Source organism: Podarcis bocagei (assembly GCF_964188305.1).
Source record: "Podarcis bocagei genome assembly, chromosome: 14".
NCBI classification, from domain to species: domain Eukaryota; kingdom Metazoa; phylum Chordata; class Lepidosauria; order Squamata; family Lacertidae; genus Podarcis; species Podarcis bocagei.
In genome coordinates this window covers 13,315,014-13,334,899 of record NC_138139.1, presented here as the reverse complement: position 1 = coordinate 13,334,899, position 19,886 = coordinate 13,315,014, and the positions used below count along the sequence as shown (strand labels likewise).

General features: G+C 44.2%; 1 protein-coding gene across 12 annotated transcripts in view; it reads right to left on the bottom strand.

Moving 5' to 3' along the window:
* The window catches only part of SEMA6D (semaphorin 6D), a 430,059-nt gene that overhangs the window by 21,439 nt on the left and 388,734 nt on the right, over positions 1 to 19,886 (bottom strand). For all 12 annotated transcript variants that reach the window (XM_081170001.1, XM_081170002.1, XM_081169997.1 and 9 more), the window contains 11 exons: positions 18,283 to 18,442; positions 17,826 to 17,937; positions 15,945 to 16,005; positions 15,760 to 15,822; positions 14,202 to 14,303; positions 12,206 to 12,296; positions 8,510 to 8,629; positions 4,592 to 4,680; positions 2,554 to 2,771; positions 2,294 to 2,425; positions 1,037 to 1,192 (listed from right to left, as the gene is read on the bottom strand). In XM_081170001.1, the coding sequence (XP_081026127.1) occupies positions 1,037 to 1,192; positions 2,294 to 2,425; positions 2,554 to 2,771; positions 4,592 to 4,680; positions 8,510 to 8,629; positions 12,206 to 12,296; positions 14,202 to 14,303; positions 15,760 to 15,822; positions 15,945 to 16,005; positions 17,826 to 17,937; positions 18,283 to 18,391 (1,253 nt within the window). In that variant the 5' untranslated portion in view covers positions 18,392 to 18,442. The remainder of the gene's footprint in view (positions 1 to 1,036; positions 1,193 to 2,293; positions 2,426 to 2,553; positions 2,772 to 4,591; positions 4,681 to 8,509; positions 8,630 to 12,205; positions 12,297 to 14,201; positions 14,304 to 15,759; positions 15,823 to 15,944; positions 16,006 to 17,825; positions 17,938 to 18,282; positions 18,443 to 19,886) is intronic.

Genomic DNA, 19,886 nt, shown 5'->3' with positions numbered 1-19,886 from the left:
ACACTCTGCCCTGCGCATGGCCAGCCATGGGTTGCTATCACACATAGTCCTGCTCTTTGTGACACCTGCGAGAACCAGCTCTCCCATACTGCACAACCTCTGGTTAGATCCAAAGAAGTGTGTAGTTATTTGCTTGTTTAAATCAGAGGAGAAGAGGCAGGCGGCACATACCAGTGGTGGGGACAGAGGCAAAAATGGCTGGAACATGATGTAGGGTTGCCATATTTTGAAGAGCAAAAAAGAGGACACATTTGAAGACTTCTACTTTTAACTGTAAGGGCCGCAGGTGGTGCTGTGGGTTAAACCACGGAGCCTAGGACTTGCCGATCAGAAGGTTGGCGGTTCGAATCCCCGTGATGGGGTGAGCTTCCATTGCTCGGTCCCAGCTCCTGCCAACCTAGCAGTTCGAAAGCACGTCAAAGTGCAAGTAGATAAATAGGTACCGCTCCGTCGGGAAGGTAAACGGTGTTTCCGTGTGCTGCTCTGGTTGGCCAAAAGCAGCTTAGTCATGCTGGCCACATGACCCGGAAGCTGTACACCGGCTCCCTTGGCCAATAAAGCGAGATGAGCGCCGCAACCCCAGAGTCGGTCACAACTGGACCTAATGGTCAGGGGTCCCTTTACCTTACTTTTAACTATGGATCACTGTGACGATTCTACCCATGAAAAAGAGGACATGTACTGGAGAAGAAAGAGGGCACATGGAAACCCTCAACAACAGATCTACGAATTGCAGAGTTCCCTGGGAAGGGGGACTGACTGTTAAACCACTGTGAAAACAGCAGCTCTGTAGGGGGACAGGGGGTATCCTAACAACTGTCAGCAGCCTTAACAAACTACAGTTCCCAGTATTCTTTGAGGAAGCCGTGACTGTGGCATAGCACTGCTTTAAATGTATAGCGCAGATGAGGCCTTAATCAGTCCCGTGTAGGAAAACCTGATCTCCCCAAAGTCCTGCCCGGTGTGGCTGGCATAGTATTACGTTTCAGATGTGCAGCGGCTGAGCCTCGTGTCGCAACAAGGCCTCCTTCCTTACCTGACCCTTGTCTTTGTAAACCAAGGCTCCTCAATGACGGAGGGAACGGCGGAATCCATCAAAGGGTGGGATTTGATGAAAGAGAGGGTTTCATCTGGGAAATCAATGGAGGTTTTGTAAGCCTCTGCTAGGCCGTGTTTTGCACAGCACCCAGGTCTGAAAGGAAAGCAACATTTTTTTCCCATTTTTTTTTTTTTAAGTGAAGGGAAGGGGCAGAATTCTGAAGGAGCAGTGCGAACAGCCAAGGCAAAATGAATTTGGAGTCCAAACGAAAACTGCTACTTTGGGACCATTTGAGACAATCGCTCAGCGCAAGGCTGGCCAATTGCTTTGTTATTTCAGGTTCATGATGAGGGAGTCATCTGAATTTCTGTCTAGATTTTGGGGTTTTGCACATTTTTAGGAAGGTTTACTTGCAGCATGCTGAGGTGCCAAGCCTTTGATTCCCCACTCCTGGCTCATTCTCAACATCTGGACAGGTGGGGTAAATGTTCTTCCATTAAAAATCAGACAGGTGCAATCTCTATTATCTTCTCATTGCCTACTGAAGAACTTCCTACTCCAACAATTCTTTCAAAAATCTCTGTATTTGTACTTTACTTAGTGCATGTATCACTTTCCACATGCGTCTCACTGCTTGCCTTTTATATATATTGAGCCATTTTCTGCTTTCTAAGCATGGGTTTGAGCTGTTTTGCCTTTGCCCCCAGAAAACCTGCTCTTTTGCACTAAATCAGAATAAATGGCAATCTGCTATCAGAAAACCTGGTAGCTGTTTGCTCTGATTCAGCAATAAACTGCAGGTTTTCCAGGGAAAAAATGGCGGGCAAACAAATTATTTAGTTGAGCCATTTGTCATTGGAACATAAGAACACAAGAAGCTGTCTTACCCCAAGTCAGACCATTGGGTCATCTATCTCAGCACTGTCCACCCTAACTGGCTGCTGTTTCCCAAGGTTTCCAGCCCTAACTGGAGATTTCAGTGATTGAACCTAGGTACTTCTGCATGCAAGACAGAGGCCTTGCTCCCTTGCCATGTGCAAGGTGCAGTTTGAAATTAAACATAAACACTGATTTGATCTGTTATTTGTATGCTGCTTTTCCATCAACCAATTTGAGCTCAAAGCAGCTCACAATTCCCATCCAGAGGCTCATGGATGGACCAACGTGTTCTTCACTGATTCCAAAGCAGCTGTACAGATGGGGCCATGACAACAACATCCTGATAACAGATTATCATCCATTTATTTCCTTTACCTCGGCCTTGGTACTTTGTCTTCAGGTACAGCTGTCCAAACAGAATCTGGAGTCTTTTGTTCCTTAAATCTTCCTTTGAAGACTTTCTCAATGTCCTCCATGCTAAAGGCACACACTGCGGAACCGGGGATGCTGTAAAAAGACACACGGGAGAAGACGTTGCAGGGAAGCCAGGCAACAAAGCGGTGACGGATTAAGCGTCGGCAGTGAACCGGAGAACTTCCCTCTCTCTTTTTGACGCCAGGTCGCTCATCTCTTACCTGTTAAGCTGCGTAGTGAATACGCCAACAACAGTAGGGGCTCCGTTGATTTCTATTATGTCTGTGATCGACTGGAGCACATCAAAGTAGAAAAACGAATCCCCAGGGACGGAACAGTTGAGACGCGCTTTCAGGAATGACGTCCAGTGCTTCTCCAGCACCCTCTGAGAGCCACCCATGTCGTTTTTGCATATGCGAGCTACACGGGAGTACACAGCCTTGCGTGGGGGACAATAGGAAGGGAGAAAAGTCAGGCTGGCAACTAATCCATCTGGAAAACCACCACTGTTATAACAGCAACTTTGGTAAAAGGAAAGCAACTTCTTGTAGGTTCCCTATGCCATCTCCATTGGCAGGGGTGGGGAACCTTTCTCAATGTATTTATTATTTATCCATTATTTTTGTTAGTCGCTTTTCTCGCCAAGTGACCCAAAGCAACTTATATTAAAATGAATCAAGATTAAAATGTTGACAATAGGACCCATAGAGGGGATTGGGAGGGGGGAGTCCCGGGATTCAGAGTGATCTCTTTACATGGATGTCTATTTGGTATAGTTATAAATTCATATTTGTAAATAAAAATAACAGGGTGGGGGGAATCAAGAACATCCATGTAAGGACACACAATTATACAAATAAAAGGCAGGACTTAGGCAATGGACCACAATGCCACCCATCAAATTAAGGTCCAAAAGCCCAGCTAAAGAGAAAAGTATTTGCTTGGCATCTAAAAATGGATAAAGATGGCACTAGAAGTTTATCCCTGAGGGGGCATTACAGAAGGGGGGGGGGGAGGAAGAGGCAACCACTGAAAAAGCTTGATCTCATGTCCCCCCCCCTCCCGAACCTCCTATGGAAGGGACACATGAAGAAGGGCCTCAGATGATGATTGCAAAGCCCAGGTCAGTTCATGTGGGGAGAGGTGGACATTGAAGTACTGGAGTCTTGAACTGGACAAGGCTTTGTTGGTCAAAACCTGGGAAAAAATTGATAGGCGGTTGTGCCAGAGCTGGCATTGTATGTTCAGACTGCCCTGCTCTGGTCAGCAATTTGGCTGTTGAATTCTGCACCAGCTGCGGTTTCCAAATGGTCTCTAAAGGCAGCCCAATTCATAATGCATGCCTGCTGTCCAACCTGGAGGTTTACTTTCAATATTTATATAATACTTGTCATGCAAGCTTCTCCAGACTTTCCAGCTTTTCTTAACCATTGTACAATGGGCTAGTTTCTACACACATTTTCTATCCTCCATCCTGGCAAACAAGAGGAATTATCAGAGTTCAAGGTTACATTCCAGCGAGGTGAAAACACTCATGGAAGGGGTGAAGCAGTCTCGCTAAAGGGTGCCGTGTGGGTTAGGAGTGGGCTTCGGAGTCTTGAGGGCCAGAGACAGATGCCACCGGAGCTAAGATTTCTCATTCCCGCCACAGAAAAAGGAAGTCATGTTTTGATTAGGGCTCAGCAACTATGAAAACCTTGGGTCAAACCTAGCCCCATACTACCTATCTCTCCAATTGCCCAGCTCAGAAATGGGGTGTAGATGAGCCCCAGGTCTTTTTGAGGGAAGGGAGTCAAATTAGTCCTCCAGCAAATCTAGTTGCCGACCAGTTTATAGAGACAACCAATTATAAATCCTGGTCTTGTCTACATCTGTGTTGCAGCACTAAAATAAGAGCAGGGGGTTCATTTGATTCACAGGTGAATTTTCCAAGCGATTGTGTTCCAAGTGTTTGGGTAGGGAGGAGGCCAATTTGGATTTTCACTGACAGGGTGAACCTCTTTACAGATGAAGTCCAGCTCTAGAGAACAAAGCTGTGAGACTGGGTGTTGGGTTGGGTTGGGTTGGGTTGGGGGGACACAAATTCCACCACCTCCTTCAGCAATTAGAAGTATGAGAAGTGCCAGCTTATTATTTTCAAAACCAGTCATTGAACAGAAACGACTGCGTGCCACTCCATAGCAAGCATATTTTCAGCCCGCTACAAATCACCCAGAGACTTTGTAGCTTATCATAACAAACAGCTGTATTTACTCTTACCTTGCCTAAGTTATTATGCTCCACGGCAATCTCTCGAAAGAAGAAATACACAAAGTTCCCGTATTCAATGGCATGAAGGAAATGGGGCTCTGCAAGATTCAAGGAAGAGGAGATCTATGTTGGGAGGATTTTGCTTGGTTAAAAAAGGAGGCACCTTGCTACATCTGGGTTAACAGCCCAATATGGCATGAGAAAGAGGCAGGGGGTTGCAGCCAACCAAGTATTACTCAGAGTAGACCCAATGGCATGACTATCTTAGGTCCATTCATTTCAATGAGTCCACTCTGAGTGAAAGTTGGTTGGAAACTTTGTAATGGCCACTATGCTAGCACAGGGGTGAGCAACCTAAGGCCCATGGGCCAGAAGTGGCCCGTGGAGGTTGTTTGACTGGCCCATGAGCCGCCCCTGGACCGAGCTGCCTGTTCGAGCGCTGCGCTAAACCGCGGCGCCGAAAATTGTGTTTGCACACACACAGACACTGGAAATCGCGGGCATGCACATGCGATCCAGCCCACAGAGGGATCTCCGTGGGACCGATCTGGCCCAGGCAAGATAAACCTTGCCGACCCCTGTCTAGCACAACATCACAACAGTGAATTTTAGGCAAACGATGAAGCATTACTGACACTGTGCAGGTGCGGCTCGGGAAAGCATTAGAAAACCCCAGGTAAGAATAAGAGACCATCATTTTTTTAAAAGGAAGCTCTTCCAAGAGCTGCTGGCACATCACAGAAGTTCAGAGTTATTCTGTCAGAAACACCACCATAGGATCTCAATGGAAGAGGAATGCATAAAGTTGTCTCATACCATGTTTAAGGGGAAGGACTGGAGCTCAGCAGTACTGGAACACATACTTTGCATGTAAAAGGTCACAGGGTCAATCCCAGGCACCTCCACGGAGGACTGGAAATGAGCCTTCTCTGTGCACCAGGAAAGTTGCTGGCAATGCAGTTCAGGAGTAGCAAACATTGTGCCTTCCAGATGTTGTTGGACTCCAAATCCCATCAGCCCCAGCCAACATGGGATGATATTAGCTGTAGTCCAAAAATATTTGTAAGGCACCACACTAGCTATGCCTGGTGTAGACAACTCTGAATTAGATGGACCAATGGTCTGAATTGGAGTAGTTTTCTATGTTGGAGTTAGACCATTGGTTCATCTAGCCCAGTGATGGCCAGCTGTAACTGGCACCAACTCTCCAGAATTCCCAGGCAGGGACTTCTTCCAAAACTTGGTACCCAAAGTCCTTTTTAATTGGAGGTGCCTAAGAATGAAAGGCAGTATTACAGAGATGAGGAACCCATGACTTCTCTATATGATTTCAATCACCCAATTCCCATCAGCTCCAGCCAACATGGCCCAGTGGTCAGGGATGATGGGAACTGCGGTCCAGGAACATCAGGAATACCAATGTCCCCCATCCCTGCAGTATTGGCTCTGCCAACATTTATGCTACTGCAGAGGAAGGAAAACAGCATTCAAATAAACTTGGCACATACTAGATCAGCTACTACTTCCTTTTTGCAATGAAGGGGGATGGGGGTGCATTTCCTTCAGAGTAAAGAATGTCTGCATACACCCAAAAGAGGGACAAACCTATCAGATTGAGTGTATGATACTGTGGTTAGAGTCTTGGACCAAGAATTGGGCAGCCCATAGTCAAGTCCCAGCTCAGCCATGAAGCACACACAGTGGTATGATTTCAGTTAATTTATCAATTGCCTTCTCAACCACTATCTCAAGGGGATTTGCACATCAAACACATTTAAAAGATGTTCAAAACAGTTAAAATCTGTGATCCTGGGCCAGTCACTACCTTTTGGCTTAATTGCCTGGGGAACCCTAGAGTTCCTTGGAGGAAAGGTAGGGTATATACCATATTTTTCACTCTATAGGACGCATCCAAGCATAGGACGCACCTAGTTTTTATAGGAGGAAAACAAGTAAAAAATAGTCTGAATCAAATCATTGCAGCTGCCTTGCCTCATGGAACCAGCGCAAAAGGAGGAAATACCGGGAATTACCGGCACAATAAGCTGGGGGAGGGGCGGAAGGGGCAGTCCCCATCCTTCTGGCACATTGTAAATCTAGCAGAATAAGAGCTGCTTACACGCGGCTGAGCTTGTCAGGGCTTTATGGGGTTCCCCCAGCCAGCCTGGCCAGTGTCAGGGCTGAAGGAGGAAGACGGGCGTTTATCTAGCCACCCCGGCCCGTGTCGGGGCTGAAGGGGGAAGCCCGGGGTTTCCCCATAAAGCCCCGGCATCACCAAGCTGTGCAGCACTCCGTCTCGCTGTTCTGGCTTCGGGGATAGCCGTTCAAGGGGTCAGTGCGCACCGACCCCTCTCACTCTCCAGGCTTCAGCGAAAGCAATGTGTAGCCTCTGGAGCGCGGAAGGAGTGCTCCCTCTGTGCTTTGGAGGCTTCGCGTTGCTTTCGCTGAAGCCAAGGAGCCTGCATTCACTCCATAGGATGCACAAACATTTCCCCTTCATTTTTGGAGAGGAAAAAGTGCGTCCTATAGAGCGAAATATACGGTAATGGGAGGAATCAATGGGTCCAGCCTGTTCCATGTGCCTCTCACGGGATGCTCTCTTGCAGCAGCTTACTAGAAAGCTCTCTTAAGGTTACAGGCATTACAGTCTTCATTAGTGTTACAAACAGGCTGCTGTTGCAGCTGCTATGCAGATCTGGTGTGTACGGATGCCAAAGTGTATCCTGTAGTTACAAAGTGAAATCCACTATTCAAGGCACTTTAGGACATCCAAGTACAGATGGAGTTGAGCTTCAATGAATGTGCAGACTTTAATGTCGGCTAATGGACTGTAAAAAGGCCTCCGAGGAATTGTATTGCAGCTCCGGCCTTTTGTTACTACAGCTTCATTCATTAACTTATTGCGGATTGGGGGGTGGGTGGTGGGTGGGAAAGGGTTTCATTCCTGGGCCAGATCTTTTGCTGGATGAAGACAAAAAGAAGAAGTGGGCTTTGGGTTGTGCTCCACTGAAAGGAGAATATATGCTCACAGCCATGGAGTTTGCCCCGATTCTTTTTCACACACCCACAAACTGCAGCTGGTTACATATAATATCAGAATCTTCATGCCACGTATCGGGACGTGGGTGGTTGTAGCTCTTTCATTTAAAAGAACTTACAGAGGAAAAAGATGCAATTTTAATTTTATGGGCAACTGTATATAGAACTATATCAAATTTTGATATAACTAATGCAGAGCAATCTTATACATGGCTACTCAGAAGTAAGGCCCACTGAAATCAATGGTACTTTCCCCTAGGATTGGAGTCTTAAGGGGCTAAATAAGTCATTCCCAGACTGCGTACTGGGACATAGATTAGAGAATTTACCACTATGCCTATTTTAGATTCACTTCAGTTAAACGCTATGTTTGAACCTGCACAAACTGTGTTTAGTTTTAGCTATGGTTTGTTTGAAGCAAGACAACTTCAAACCATAGTTTACAAAGCAAAGTCTGTGCTTCAACCCATTGAAGTTTTCATTAACCATGGTATAGGTGGTTCGGATGCAGTGCGGAACTGTGGGTGATTGAAATCTGCAGTGAAAGCTGTGTCAGAAGAGGGAGGGAACGAGGAGCAAGCTCCCAAGGCTTGTGCACGTAACCATAAACAATGGTTAGGTTCGAACAAATCAGTGAAAAAAATCAAACAAGTATACTCTTACAAGTGTACCTCCAATTTTTATTTTTAAATGTGCCTCAGTCCTCAAAGAGTGAGCTAAAGATTTGAACACTGAGAAAGTCTAGTCATCAGCAAAAAGAGTGATTGCTTTGTAATTATTGGGTTAAACAAAATGGAGAATATCAGCACTCCACAATGCACACAATCTCCAGCTAGGGGCCTACAAAGACATTACAAGCTGCAATTATTAGTATTTCACTATAAGTACCTTTAATCCACTTGGAGTCGTATTTTATTGTTCTCAATGCTGACCCGTCCCCCATGCTTCGGTAAATTACCGCATCACTTGCCAGAAAATCTGCAACCGTTGCAGAATAGAGTTTGCCATCTGAAACAATAGAACAAATGAGGCATTTAGTATCCGTTTTAATTCTGAGTAACCTCTTATCATTTTTGTATTCTTTGGGCCACGGGGGTTATGCAGACACCAGAGGCTGGAACAATCCAGCTCCCTCTTGGGTGGTCAGGCTCTGAAAGTTGGCATCCCTTCGTTGCAACGGTTTCACAGACATGGAACCCATCTGTTAGGACTGCATGATGCAGCCTCCCCCAAACTGGTGCCCACCATATGTTTTGGCTTATGTAAGAGTGCACAAACGAGTCCCAAAATATGAAAACAGTACTGTATTGAACTCTAATGTATATATTTTTTTAAAATGCTACACTGAAACAACAGGGGATGAAAAATATATTAGAAGACAAAGCACTGGTTGAAAGTCTGTTTCAACTAATTAGTCCTTTTCCATCCTGTCCGTTTAAATCTGGTATCCTCGGGATCACAGTTCGCTCTATAGGACGCATCAGAGCATAAGACACACCTAGTTTTTGGAGGAGGAAAAGAAGAAGAAAATAATTTTGAATCACAGAAGCCAGAACAGCAAGAGGGATCTGGCTTCTGGGATAGCCTCTTGCTGTTCTGGCTTCTGGGACAGCTGAGCGAAGCCTCTTCAGGGCAGTGGGATGAAGGCTCCCCTTGCTCTCAAGATGCTTCCTGCAGCGAAGCCAGGACAGCAAGAGGGATCGCTGCACAGTGATCCCTTTTGCTGTCCTGGCTTATGGGATAGCTGCGTGCAGCCTCTCCCGGGCAGCGGGATGAAGGCTCCCCCTTCTGAAGGCAGCCCTTTTCCCTTCTCAGGGAAAAGCCCCCAAGAGCCGCACACACGCTCCATGTGGCTCTTTAAAGGGAGCGCTGAGCAGAGCCTCCCGCCTGCATTCGCTCCATACGACGCACACACATTTCCTCTTACTTTTTAGGAGGGGAAAAGTGTGTCTTATAGAGTGAAAAATACGGTAGCCGTCGTTTTGGTCCATTATCATACAGGCTCCCTCATTGTTTGAACATTATCCTTGGTTTACAGAAGAAGAGCCCTTCTGGATCAGGCCAATGGCTCATGAGTCCAGCATCCTGGTAAACTAGGTAATTGTGGGAAGCAGTGCTGTGCGGTCAGTGGTCTAGGGGGACAAGGCTAGGGGAACGTCCCCTACACGTTCCTGGAAAATCAGAGTATTAAAGTATTAAAGCCTGATGCTCCCAGCTTAGGGAGAGAGGCTCAATGCTCACACATGTGACATTGCCCTCACAAACAGGTGCCTCTGGCCCTAACCGTTCCCCTGCAAAAAATTTCAGCACATGCCACTGATTCGGAGGCATACTAACTCCAACACTGTGGGTAGAATGAAGCCATTGCAGCTAGTATCGATCAGTTCCAGCCAGCCTAGCTGATGGTCCGGGGTAATGGGAGCTGTAGTCCAATGGTATCTGGAGGGCACAAGGTTCAGGCCATTGGTCAGAGGGCAACATCTGGTGGGACTTCTCTGGGTCAAATTAGTCAAATGAAACCTTACGTTCAATCTTATGATAATTTTATTGAGAAACAGTGCATTTAAAATGTACTGGTGTCATAAAGTACAGGGAAATGTAAATTCACACATTTTATTAGGTATGTTATAATGGATCCTTGTATAATTATACAGAGACTTTATGCAGATCAAGAAAGTAATACATATTAGAAGCTTCCATTAACATACTTTTCATTACTTCACTTTTGTTCTCTTGGATTAATATTGCCTATTGTATATATGTGACATAATACACAACATCTCATGACCAATGAAGAAAGGTGCCTTCGATTAAAATAGGTTTCTCTCTCTCTTTCTCCATGGACAGACAGACAAACAGACAGAATGCAGCAACACAGAAAAAAGATACAGAGGGCAACCACCATCTTAGAAGAAGCATTCTCTCCTGTACTAAAAAGGTATGCATCTTTTAAGATAATGCCTACTGTCTCATTTAGCCAAACCTAGGGACACAGGTGGTGCTGTGGGCTAAACCACAGAGCCTAGGACTTGCCTAGGACAGGAGGTCGGTGGTTCGAATCTCCACGGCGGGGTGAGGTCCCATTGCTCGGTCCCTGCTCCTGCCAACCTAGCAGTTCGAAAGCACGTCAAAGTGCAAGTAGATAAATAGGTACCGCTCTGGCGGGAAGGTAAACATCATTTCCGTGCGCTGCTCTGGTTTTGCCAGAAGCGGTTTAGTCCTGCTGGCCACATGACCCGGAAAAACTGTCTGCAGACAAATGCCGGCTCCCTCGACCAGTAAAGCAAGATGAGCGCCGCAACCCCAGAGTCATCCACGACTGGACCTAACGGTCAGGGATCCCTTTACCTTTAAGCATACAAAGCTGTAGCATCCTCACAACGTAACAATGACTGATAGATAGATAGATAGATGATAGATAGATAGATAGATAGATAGATAGATAGATAGATGATAGATAGATAGATAGATAGATAGATGATAGATAGATGATAGATAGATGATAGATAGATGTATATGTGCCTCATCTAAAAACAAAGGGTTGTCTCCAATTTAGCACCAAGTCAAGGTCACTTAGTGGCATACTTGTGCTGGCGAAATGTTTGTTATTGTGCAATAAAACATCTAAGCAGATTTGCTGGCAACTTTGTTGCACAATAGACCGCACAGTGAGTTTTTGCTAGTGCAATTTTCCCAAAACGAAAACTCGCCTGTCTGCCCGCTCAAGATCCCTTGCGCTAGTGGATGGAGAATGTTGGATGCAACCCAAGGAATCAGAGCCACCCAGTCCACCAGCCCTTGGGAATTCCAGAGCTATAACATACAGTGGTACCTCGGGTTAAGAACTTAATTTATTCCGGAGGTCCGTTCTTAGCCTGAAACTGTTCTTAACCTGAAGCACCACTTTTGCTAATGGGGCCTTCTGCTGCCGCCTCACCGCTGCCGCATGATTTCTGTTCTCATCCTGAAGCAAAGTTCTTAACCCGAGGTACTATTTCTGGGTTAGCGGAGTCTGTAACCTGAAGTGTCTGTAACCTGAGGTACCACTGTGCTCAACAGATGACTGCCCAGCCTCTGCTTGAAGACACACACTAAGGAGAACCTCTACCACTCCTTTTCTAATTAGAAATGATACCCCCCCCCCCCGCAAGTGTGCAAATCTGTGCAGAGTCAATTGATTCATGAATCAATTAACAGTGCAGTACTACTCAGACGTATGCCCCATTTAAGCTATAGGATTGCAGTGTAAGATTTCTTCAGTCTGTTGAAAGACCTACTTACAAATGGAAGTGCGAACAGGATTCTCTCCTCCGCCCCAGTCATAACTTAATTAAAAGTTGATGGAACCACCAGGGCTACAGAAAAAGAAACTACTTTGGGGCCCAGAATGTTCCAGGACAGGGGTGTGTGTCATTTAGTCATCTCAACCTAAACCAGTTGACAATGTGATTACTAATTTCCCAAAAAGATGCATTAGACTTTAAAGAAAAAAACCCTCTGCAGAGGCACATTGATGTGATACAATTTCTTTAAGCTTTCCCTGTATCATTTTTCACCAGGATTCATGAGAGAAAATGTTCCTACCAGCAAAGAGGGCGACGTTGGTTTGCCTGGCGTCGAACGGGCACCTGGCTAAGCCGCTGAATTCTTCTCCATCGTACTCCAAGGTATTCAGCTGTGGAAGAAAAATAAATTGTTTGGCGGTGTCACATCAAGCTCTGCAGGAAGCGTGATTTTTTTGGGGGGGGGGACAATGCTGCTTTGCATACACCATCATTCACTCTGTCAGACTTGATCTAATCTTCCACTTAATGCTTAAGAACTGGTTCTCAAGGAGCTGTGCAAAGGACGATAGCTTTTACATCCACAAGGCTATGCGTCATGGTGTCTATATGTGACCTCCAGGTTCAGGGAGGCAGAATGCCACTAAATTATCAGTGCTGGGGAACAGCAGCGGGAGAAAATTTCATTCAGTCCACATTTTTAAGCAAACTAACCTAATTCACATTTCCCCCTCCAAATATCTGGGACTGGAACGTAATAATCCTTGGGATTTTGCATCCCTCCAAATTTTGCGGTACAGGGTTGTTTCCGATGCTACTCAGAGCGGACCCATTGAAATTAATGAACCTAAATTAGTATGACCATTAACTTCAATGGGTCTACTCTGAGGAGGACTAGCAGTGGATCAACCCCCAGTTCTCAGCTCGACACCAAATGAAGACCACGTTTTTATTGCTACAGTCAATGACCAGCACTAAGGAAACAAAAGACGAAGCACGTAACACACATTAACTGAATGTATAACAGAGTAAAAGAGAATAACATTAGCTAAGGCAGACAAAAAACAACACAGAGTAAAATAAAATGGGCATCATAATCCTCTAATCAACTGCAAGTGTCTGGGATCAGTTCCTGGCTGTCTGCCGCAACACAGCCCTTGGTCAAACTGGGATGCAAGTTGATTCGAAAGGACATAAAATGCATATGATCATCCTGGAAAATTTGATGAAGATTTTTACACTAGTCACTGTAAAAGGAGCAGTACAGGAGATCGGAGGGTTTAGATTCCATCTTTCAAGCAAATGATTCTCAAATGCAGACCACAACTGGCTGCAATAACACAAAATGTAAATCCTCACCTCAGGAGCCTTCAGTCCTCAGACCTGGTGCCAGAGGTCAGAACAGCTTTCTCGTCATTGGTTCTGCAACCAGCTTGGAACAGAGCTTTCTGCAGTGATGAGCCACTAGGTAAAGGGACCCCTGACCATTAGGTACAGTCGTGGCCGACTCTGGGGTTGTGGCGCTCATCTCGCTTTATTGGCCGAGGGAGCCGGCATACAGCTTCTGGGTCATGTGGCCAGTATGACTAAGCTGCTTCTGGCGAACCAGAGCAGCTCACGGAAACGCTGTTTACCTTCCCACCGGAGCGGTACCTATTTATCTACTAGCACTTTGATGTGCTTTCAAACTGCTAGGTTGGCAGGAGCAGGGACCGAGCAACGGGAGCTCACCCCATTACGGGGATTCGAACCGCCGACCTTCTAATCGGCAAGTCCTAGGCTCTGTGGTTTACCCCACAGTGCCACCCGCGCCCCTTGATGAGCCACTAGTCATGGCTAAAAAACAACTGCCAGCCCTGCTTGCTGATGTGCTCCCTGGTTCACATCACGTCCAGCCAGATCAGCAGGGCTTTGGCTGAGGATTGCTCATAAAAGTGAACCAGTGTGGCTAGAATGCAACCTTGGGACACCAAGGTTGAATTCCCCACTTAGGCTATCTCTGTTCACTGGGTGAACAGAGATAGCCTAACAGATGCTGATGGACTCCAACTCTCATCAACCCCAGCTGGTTTCGGACTACCACTCCCATCATCCCTGGTTATGGACCATGCTAGCTGGGGTTGATGAGGTACACTGGCTAAATCTGGGCTGGTTCCTATCAAGTCAGCCTCATATATCTCACAAGAGGGAAGAGAACAATGAACACCACCCTCATCTCCTTGGAGGCGATGATGAGGAAGATACCCACAAGAGCAACATGTAGAGAAGCTTCTGTCTTAGTGCACTGAGGTCCTTACCCTAAGGTAGCGGCACATGGGGTTAAAAGCATTGGTTCCACAGACGAACACCATCTCATCATTCCTGGGGACAAAGACTTTAATAAAATTATGGCATTCGTCCTGGAAAAGAAGAAGAGAGACTGGTTTATGTTACCATTTACTCACAAATATGGTTTGTTTATTAGAGAAGTGGAATGTCGAGATGACAAATTTTGAATGACACAAGAACAAAACTAAAAGAGATAAAAACTCAAAAGATCCTGGCATTTATATTGCAACATCCCTGTTTCTGTGTGTGATTTATTATGAATACACACACACACACACATTTTATATACCACTTAATCAGAAGAACCTGTAAGCCGCTTACATAAAAATATAAAGCGGTTGTCGCTTTGACAACAAGTACAACATAATAAAAGTGAGTGAATATTGATAAAATCAACAGTTTTAAAACAAATATGCACAATAAAATTACATGTCTAGGTAGGTTTGCATAAGCAAAAGAGATTTTAGGAGATGTCATAAACAGTACAGTGAAGGAGCCTACCTGATATCAATCGGCAGGGAGTTCCAAAGTGAAAGCACTGCCATACTAAAAGATTTGATTTCTTGCATGTTGGCTGACACTTGTAAAAATGCCAGTTCTATATATGAAGGGGTTGAGTGAGCACATAGGGGATAAGGCCTTCAAGAAAACTGAGCCAAAACTGTTAAGGGGTTCATATACTAACAGTAACACCTTGAATTGTAACCTGTTAGAACTTGGACTTCTAACAGATTCAGCAGGATGTGTGCAGATCTTTGAGCACAGCACTGGAAAATCTCACTCCTGCCAGGAATCGTGCTGCAATAACTGCAGTTTCTATACTGAGCGTAAGAGAAGGTGCACATGGTGTGTATTGCAGTAACCTAGTCTTGGGAGTTGGTTATGCCTAGAGTAATGAGGAAAAAGCTACCAAGGGCCAGGAGCAGACACAGTTATCATATCAGCTGAAGCAGACAACAGATGCTCCTATATACTGAGGCCACCTGAGCATTTAGGGGCAGTTGCATAAAATGCAAATTCTTGTGTCTGTAAGTAGAATCCAAGTCCCATCTCCACGATACATTTAAAGCAGTATCATATCACTTGAAACGGGCAAAAAATCCTAGGAACTGTATGTATGTATTTTTTTATTCACTAATACGGCTTGATTGTAAGGGAAAAAACCCCAGTGCAGTTGTTTGTTATGGGTGCAAAGAGTTGTTAGGAAACCTCTATTCTCCTCACAGAGCAGAGGTTCCCAGAGTGGTTTAACACATTCAATCCCTCTTTCCGGGGGTCTCTAGGAATTGTAGTTCTGTGAGGGGAATAAGCACCGTTCATAAACTACAGTTCCCAGGATTCTTTGGGGGCAGCAATGACAGTTTAAAAATGACATGATACTGCTTTAAACGTACTGTTCAGATGGGGCCTCATTCATTATCAGTTGTACATTGGCTTCAAGCCCAACTTTTAAAAACATAAACAAGGATTTAAATATTTTTCTGCTTAAAAAAAAGGTGTATGGGGGAGGGGGACGACAAAACGTACTTTGTGTTTTCCCTTCATGGCGCAGTTCTCTCTGTCCTGTTGCCTTGACCGCCATGTTAATTTCTGTTCCAATAAAATGAAGAAATGAAAATAAGAACATTCTAATGTTTAATGTAGAATTATTATTATTGTTTCTTTTTTAAAACAACAACCACCACCCCCAAATTAAGCTGTTATTCCAATACCTTGCTTGGAGCAACTTCTCCCTTTGGAATGTCGTTCAAGTTCACAGTGTAAACTTGATCCCTGTAAGAGCAGAGGAAAAATAGGAATAAGACACTATCAAATCCCCTCAACTCACTGAGAATGAACATTCAAATAGGAAACGAACATTAACTCTCAACACACCAGGTCTGAGAGCGTTTATGAAGGACTACACACATGAAATGGACTTTATATTGATGTAAATTACAGAGGTCAGCTGTGAGAATGGACTAACATCAAGAGAAGGATGAAGAGGAGATTAAAAAAGAATGAAGTAATTCTTCATCAGGAAGTAGAGAACATATGTTTGCAACAGGAGTGGGAAACCTATTTTTTTAAAAGAAATTGTATTAAATTTAAATAATTTGGACCGATTTGTATTAATTTGGAAAACCAATAAATAATAATATTTATATAAAAGAGAATGAATATCCAAATAGCACCCGCCTAGTTCTGTTAAATGGGGATACTGTGCCACTGGGATTATGAAGGAGGACTTCGTAATAGCACCAAAGCTCACTTACTGGGGTGACTATCTTGCAGAAGGACCCTCTCTGCTATGCCACAGAGAAGGCCCATAGTGAAGAATAAGTGCAGAACAACAGTCACACATTTATTTTAAAGCCAAATAGTTTTCTCAAAGTTACAAAGAATCAAGTTATATACTAGTTAAATTTTAAAAAATCCAGTTATCCCAGGGCACCAACTGGGCAGAATAGCAGAAGGCAAGTCTGCATTTACTACTGATGAAGCAATTGCGTAAACTACTGTCAACTGGGTAAAATAATGTCTGTATGAGCTTGCTTACTTTTCCATAAGTTAATGGGACAGAGAACAAAAATGGGGGAAAACGAAAACAAACAATTCAGATAGCGGCCAGGAATACCCCTCAAAGGAGTTTGACCACACAACTCCCTCTCCCTGCAGCTACAGTTCTGGAACGGATCCATAAAACCTCCACACCATATAGCTGGATCCATAAAACCTCCACACCATATAGCTGGATCATACTACACTGGGAGGAGAAGCATTTGGGTATCAACTAGGGATGGAAGAATATGTCAATCTGGCTTCTGTCAGTTTCTCATTTCATTACAGTTCTCCACATTTGTGCCGTGATTCATGCAGCGATTTGCCACTTTTCAAAAAATACATTTTTTGAAAAATTGTCAGCATTTTAGTGCTAATTTCCCCGAATAAACACAATTTCTGACCATTTTTCACATTTTCTCAAGCCATTAAATAATGCAGTTTAGCATGTTATTTTCAGCCAATACATACGTTTTGATGCATGCTTTACCATAATCTAAGGGGTTTGGGGGCACATTACTTGCATCTTTATAAATTTGAAAAAGTGCACATTTTGGAGGCATTCCGGTTCGTTTATTGTTTCAGAAAGTGAGAATTAGGCAAGTTCCCCTTTAATTGCCAACTTAATTGCATTTCTCCTTCTTCCCTAGTACCAAGGACACCTACTCAAGGGAGGCAGTTGGCAGTGCTGCCAGAAACCAGGGACTGATAGACTCGCACATACCTGGTTTCCAGTCTAGAAATGTGTGTCTCATACATGCATTACCATTTAACCCTACCAGGCTTCTTGGGGGTATCTGTATAAGCCCTGTTCGAAAGAGGTGGCTGGATTAGATGGTCTGATCTAGCAGGGCTTCTCTTCTGTAATATATTGTGTCCCTCTCCCTCTGTGCATTCATTTTTCCCCTTCCAATTCTATTTCCCGATCCCATTCTCTACAGATTACTTTTAAACAAGGTGCACAGATTAAATGCAAAACCAACCAGGGCAGGGGTGGGTAGGAGGGAGGGAGAGAGAATTTTAATTTAATCAACTGACTGCGGGAAAATTACCTGCCAGCAATATAAAGTGTGTCTCGAATTTTCAACATCAGTTGAAAGTCCAGCCTATGTTGGGATTCATTGCCTGAAGGGCGTCCTTTAAATACTGGATATTGCCTTGAATCTGCAAGTAAAAATGGGTTACGCCATCACTCAGGATTATAGAGCTAAAGAATCAATAGACAACATTGATTAGCTGTATATACTGGGAGCAGAAGGCTTAAACTAAATTCCTTGCATAATGCACTGAATATAAATGAATAAATGGCAGGAACTCTGCAAACACGCTTTAAAACAAACAAACTTGAACTTACTGCACACTTTTGAATGCTATTATTATTATTATTATTATTATTAATGATAGAATTGCCTAATAAGTGAAAAGCCAAGTCAATCTCAGAAGGAACAACTGCTTTCCCTCAACAACAACAAAAAATAAATGGCAAGTTTGTTCCCGCCGGTTACTCACAGTGGTAGTCGACAACATTAATAGGGTCGTCGTCTTCTGGGAAGCTGACGGCAGCACTTCGGGAGGCGGTCAATAGCATCACGCAAGCAGAAAGCAGCAAGAGCCTCATGACTGGTGTGTACGGAGGGTGTAGAATGAGCCACTTGGTAATACTATTTACCTGCAGGGTTTAAAAAAACAAAAAAACCCTCTCAAAATAACAATAAAACACACAGAGGGAGGTTGATTCTACTTCAATGCCCCAAGCCAATGAGCGACTCCTTAATTCACACTTTATGCTAGTGAAGATTGTGTAAATTATGTTGCATGAAAGGTCTCTTTGTGTTTGTCGACAGAAAAACTGCTATGTGACAGCCCTGATTAAAACTTTTCTGCGACATATTGACATTTGCTAATTTTTGAGCTAAATTTACAAGTGGGTTTCTTTTCTGGAGGGAGCTGACGAATGTCACCCCGGCTGAATCACAAGGATTGCAAACAGAACATGCAGCCTTGCTGACTTGGCAGGAAGATTGTTAACGTTGGGATTAGAATATTAATTAAACTGCAATCTCTTTCCCTTCTCCAACTAATTGCCACATGGTACCCAATAAAGCCTTTGCCTGTAAGTTAACCAAAGCTCCTTTACAAAATTCAAGGCACATCCAATCCATGTAAACTCCAAGCCAAGTTTTTATTTTTACCTGGGGGGTGGTGGTGATTCTCTGTAAGAGTATTTTCTTGTTCCAAATTATCATTTGAATACTTAATATCCCAGGTTGGCTTACAAAACTGAGATAGATGACCAAACTTGTGCGTTTCACAAATCAACCACCTCAGTTTATGCTAAAGCTGCAACAATTGTTGTTTTGCCCCACAAAACATAAGGACTATAGGAAGTCGCCATAAAACAGGTCAGATTATGCAACTTGCTAGACCAATACTGTCTACTCTGACCAGCAGAGGCTGTCCAGGCTCTGAGGCTGAAATCTTTCCCATTATCTGCTTCCAGATCCTTTTATGGTGCATCATTTTCAGAAGACATTTGGAGGAGAAGAGGCCTGTTGCTATTAGTAACTGGCAGCAATTGATGCTACTGTGCATTTTTAATGATTGCATTTTTATGGATTTTATGGATTCTTATCTACCTGTTGTGACTTTGGCCTGTGCACAGGGCAGTATATAAATCATCTAGATAAATAACTAGAAAGGGCATGGATTGAACCTGGAACATTATGAACACAGAAAGCTGCCCTGTACAGAGCTGGACAATTGGTCCATGTAATAATAATGAAGATGATAAATTATTATATGCCGCCGAACTGACTGGGCTGCTCCAGCCACTCTGGGTTGCTTCCAACAAACTAAAACATCAAACCCAGTAAAAGATTTAAAATTTCCCTACAGGGGGCCTTCAGATGTCTTCTAAAATAGTTATTTATTTCCTTGATATCTGATGGGAGGGCGTTCCACAAGGCGGGTGCCACTACCAAGAAGGCTCTCTGCTTGGTCCCTATAGCTTTACTTCTCACAGTGAGAAAACCTCCAGAAAGCCCTTGCAGATGGATCTCAGTGTCAGGTCTGAACGATGGGGAAGGAAATGGCTTTGGCCCAGGTATCCTGAG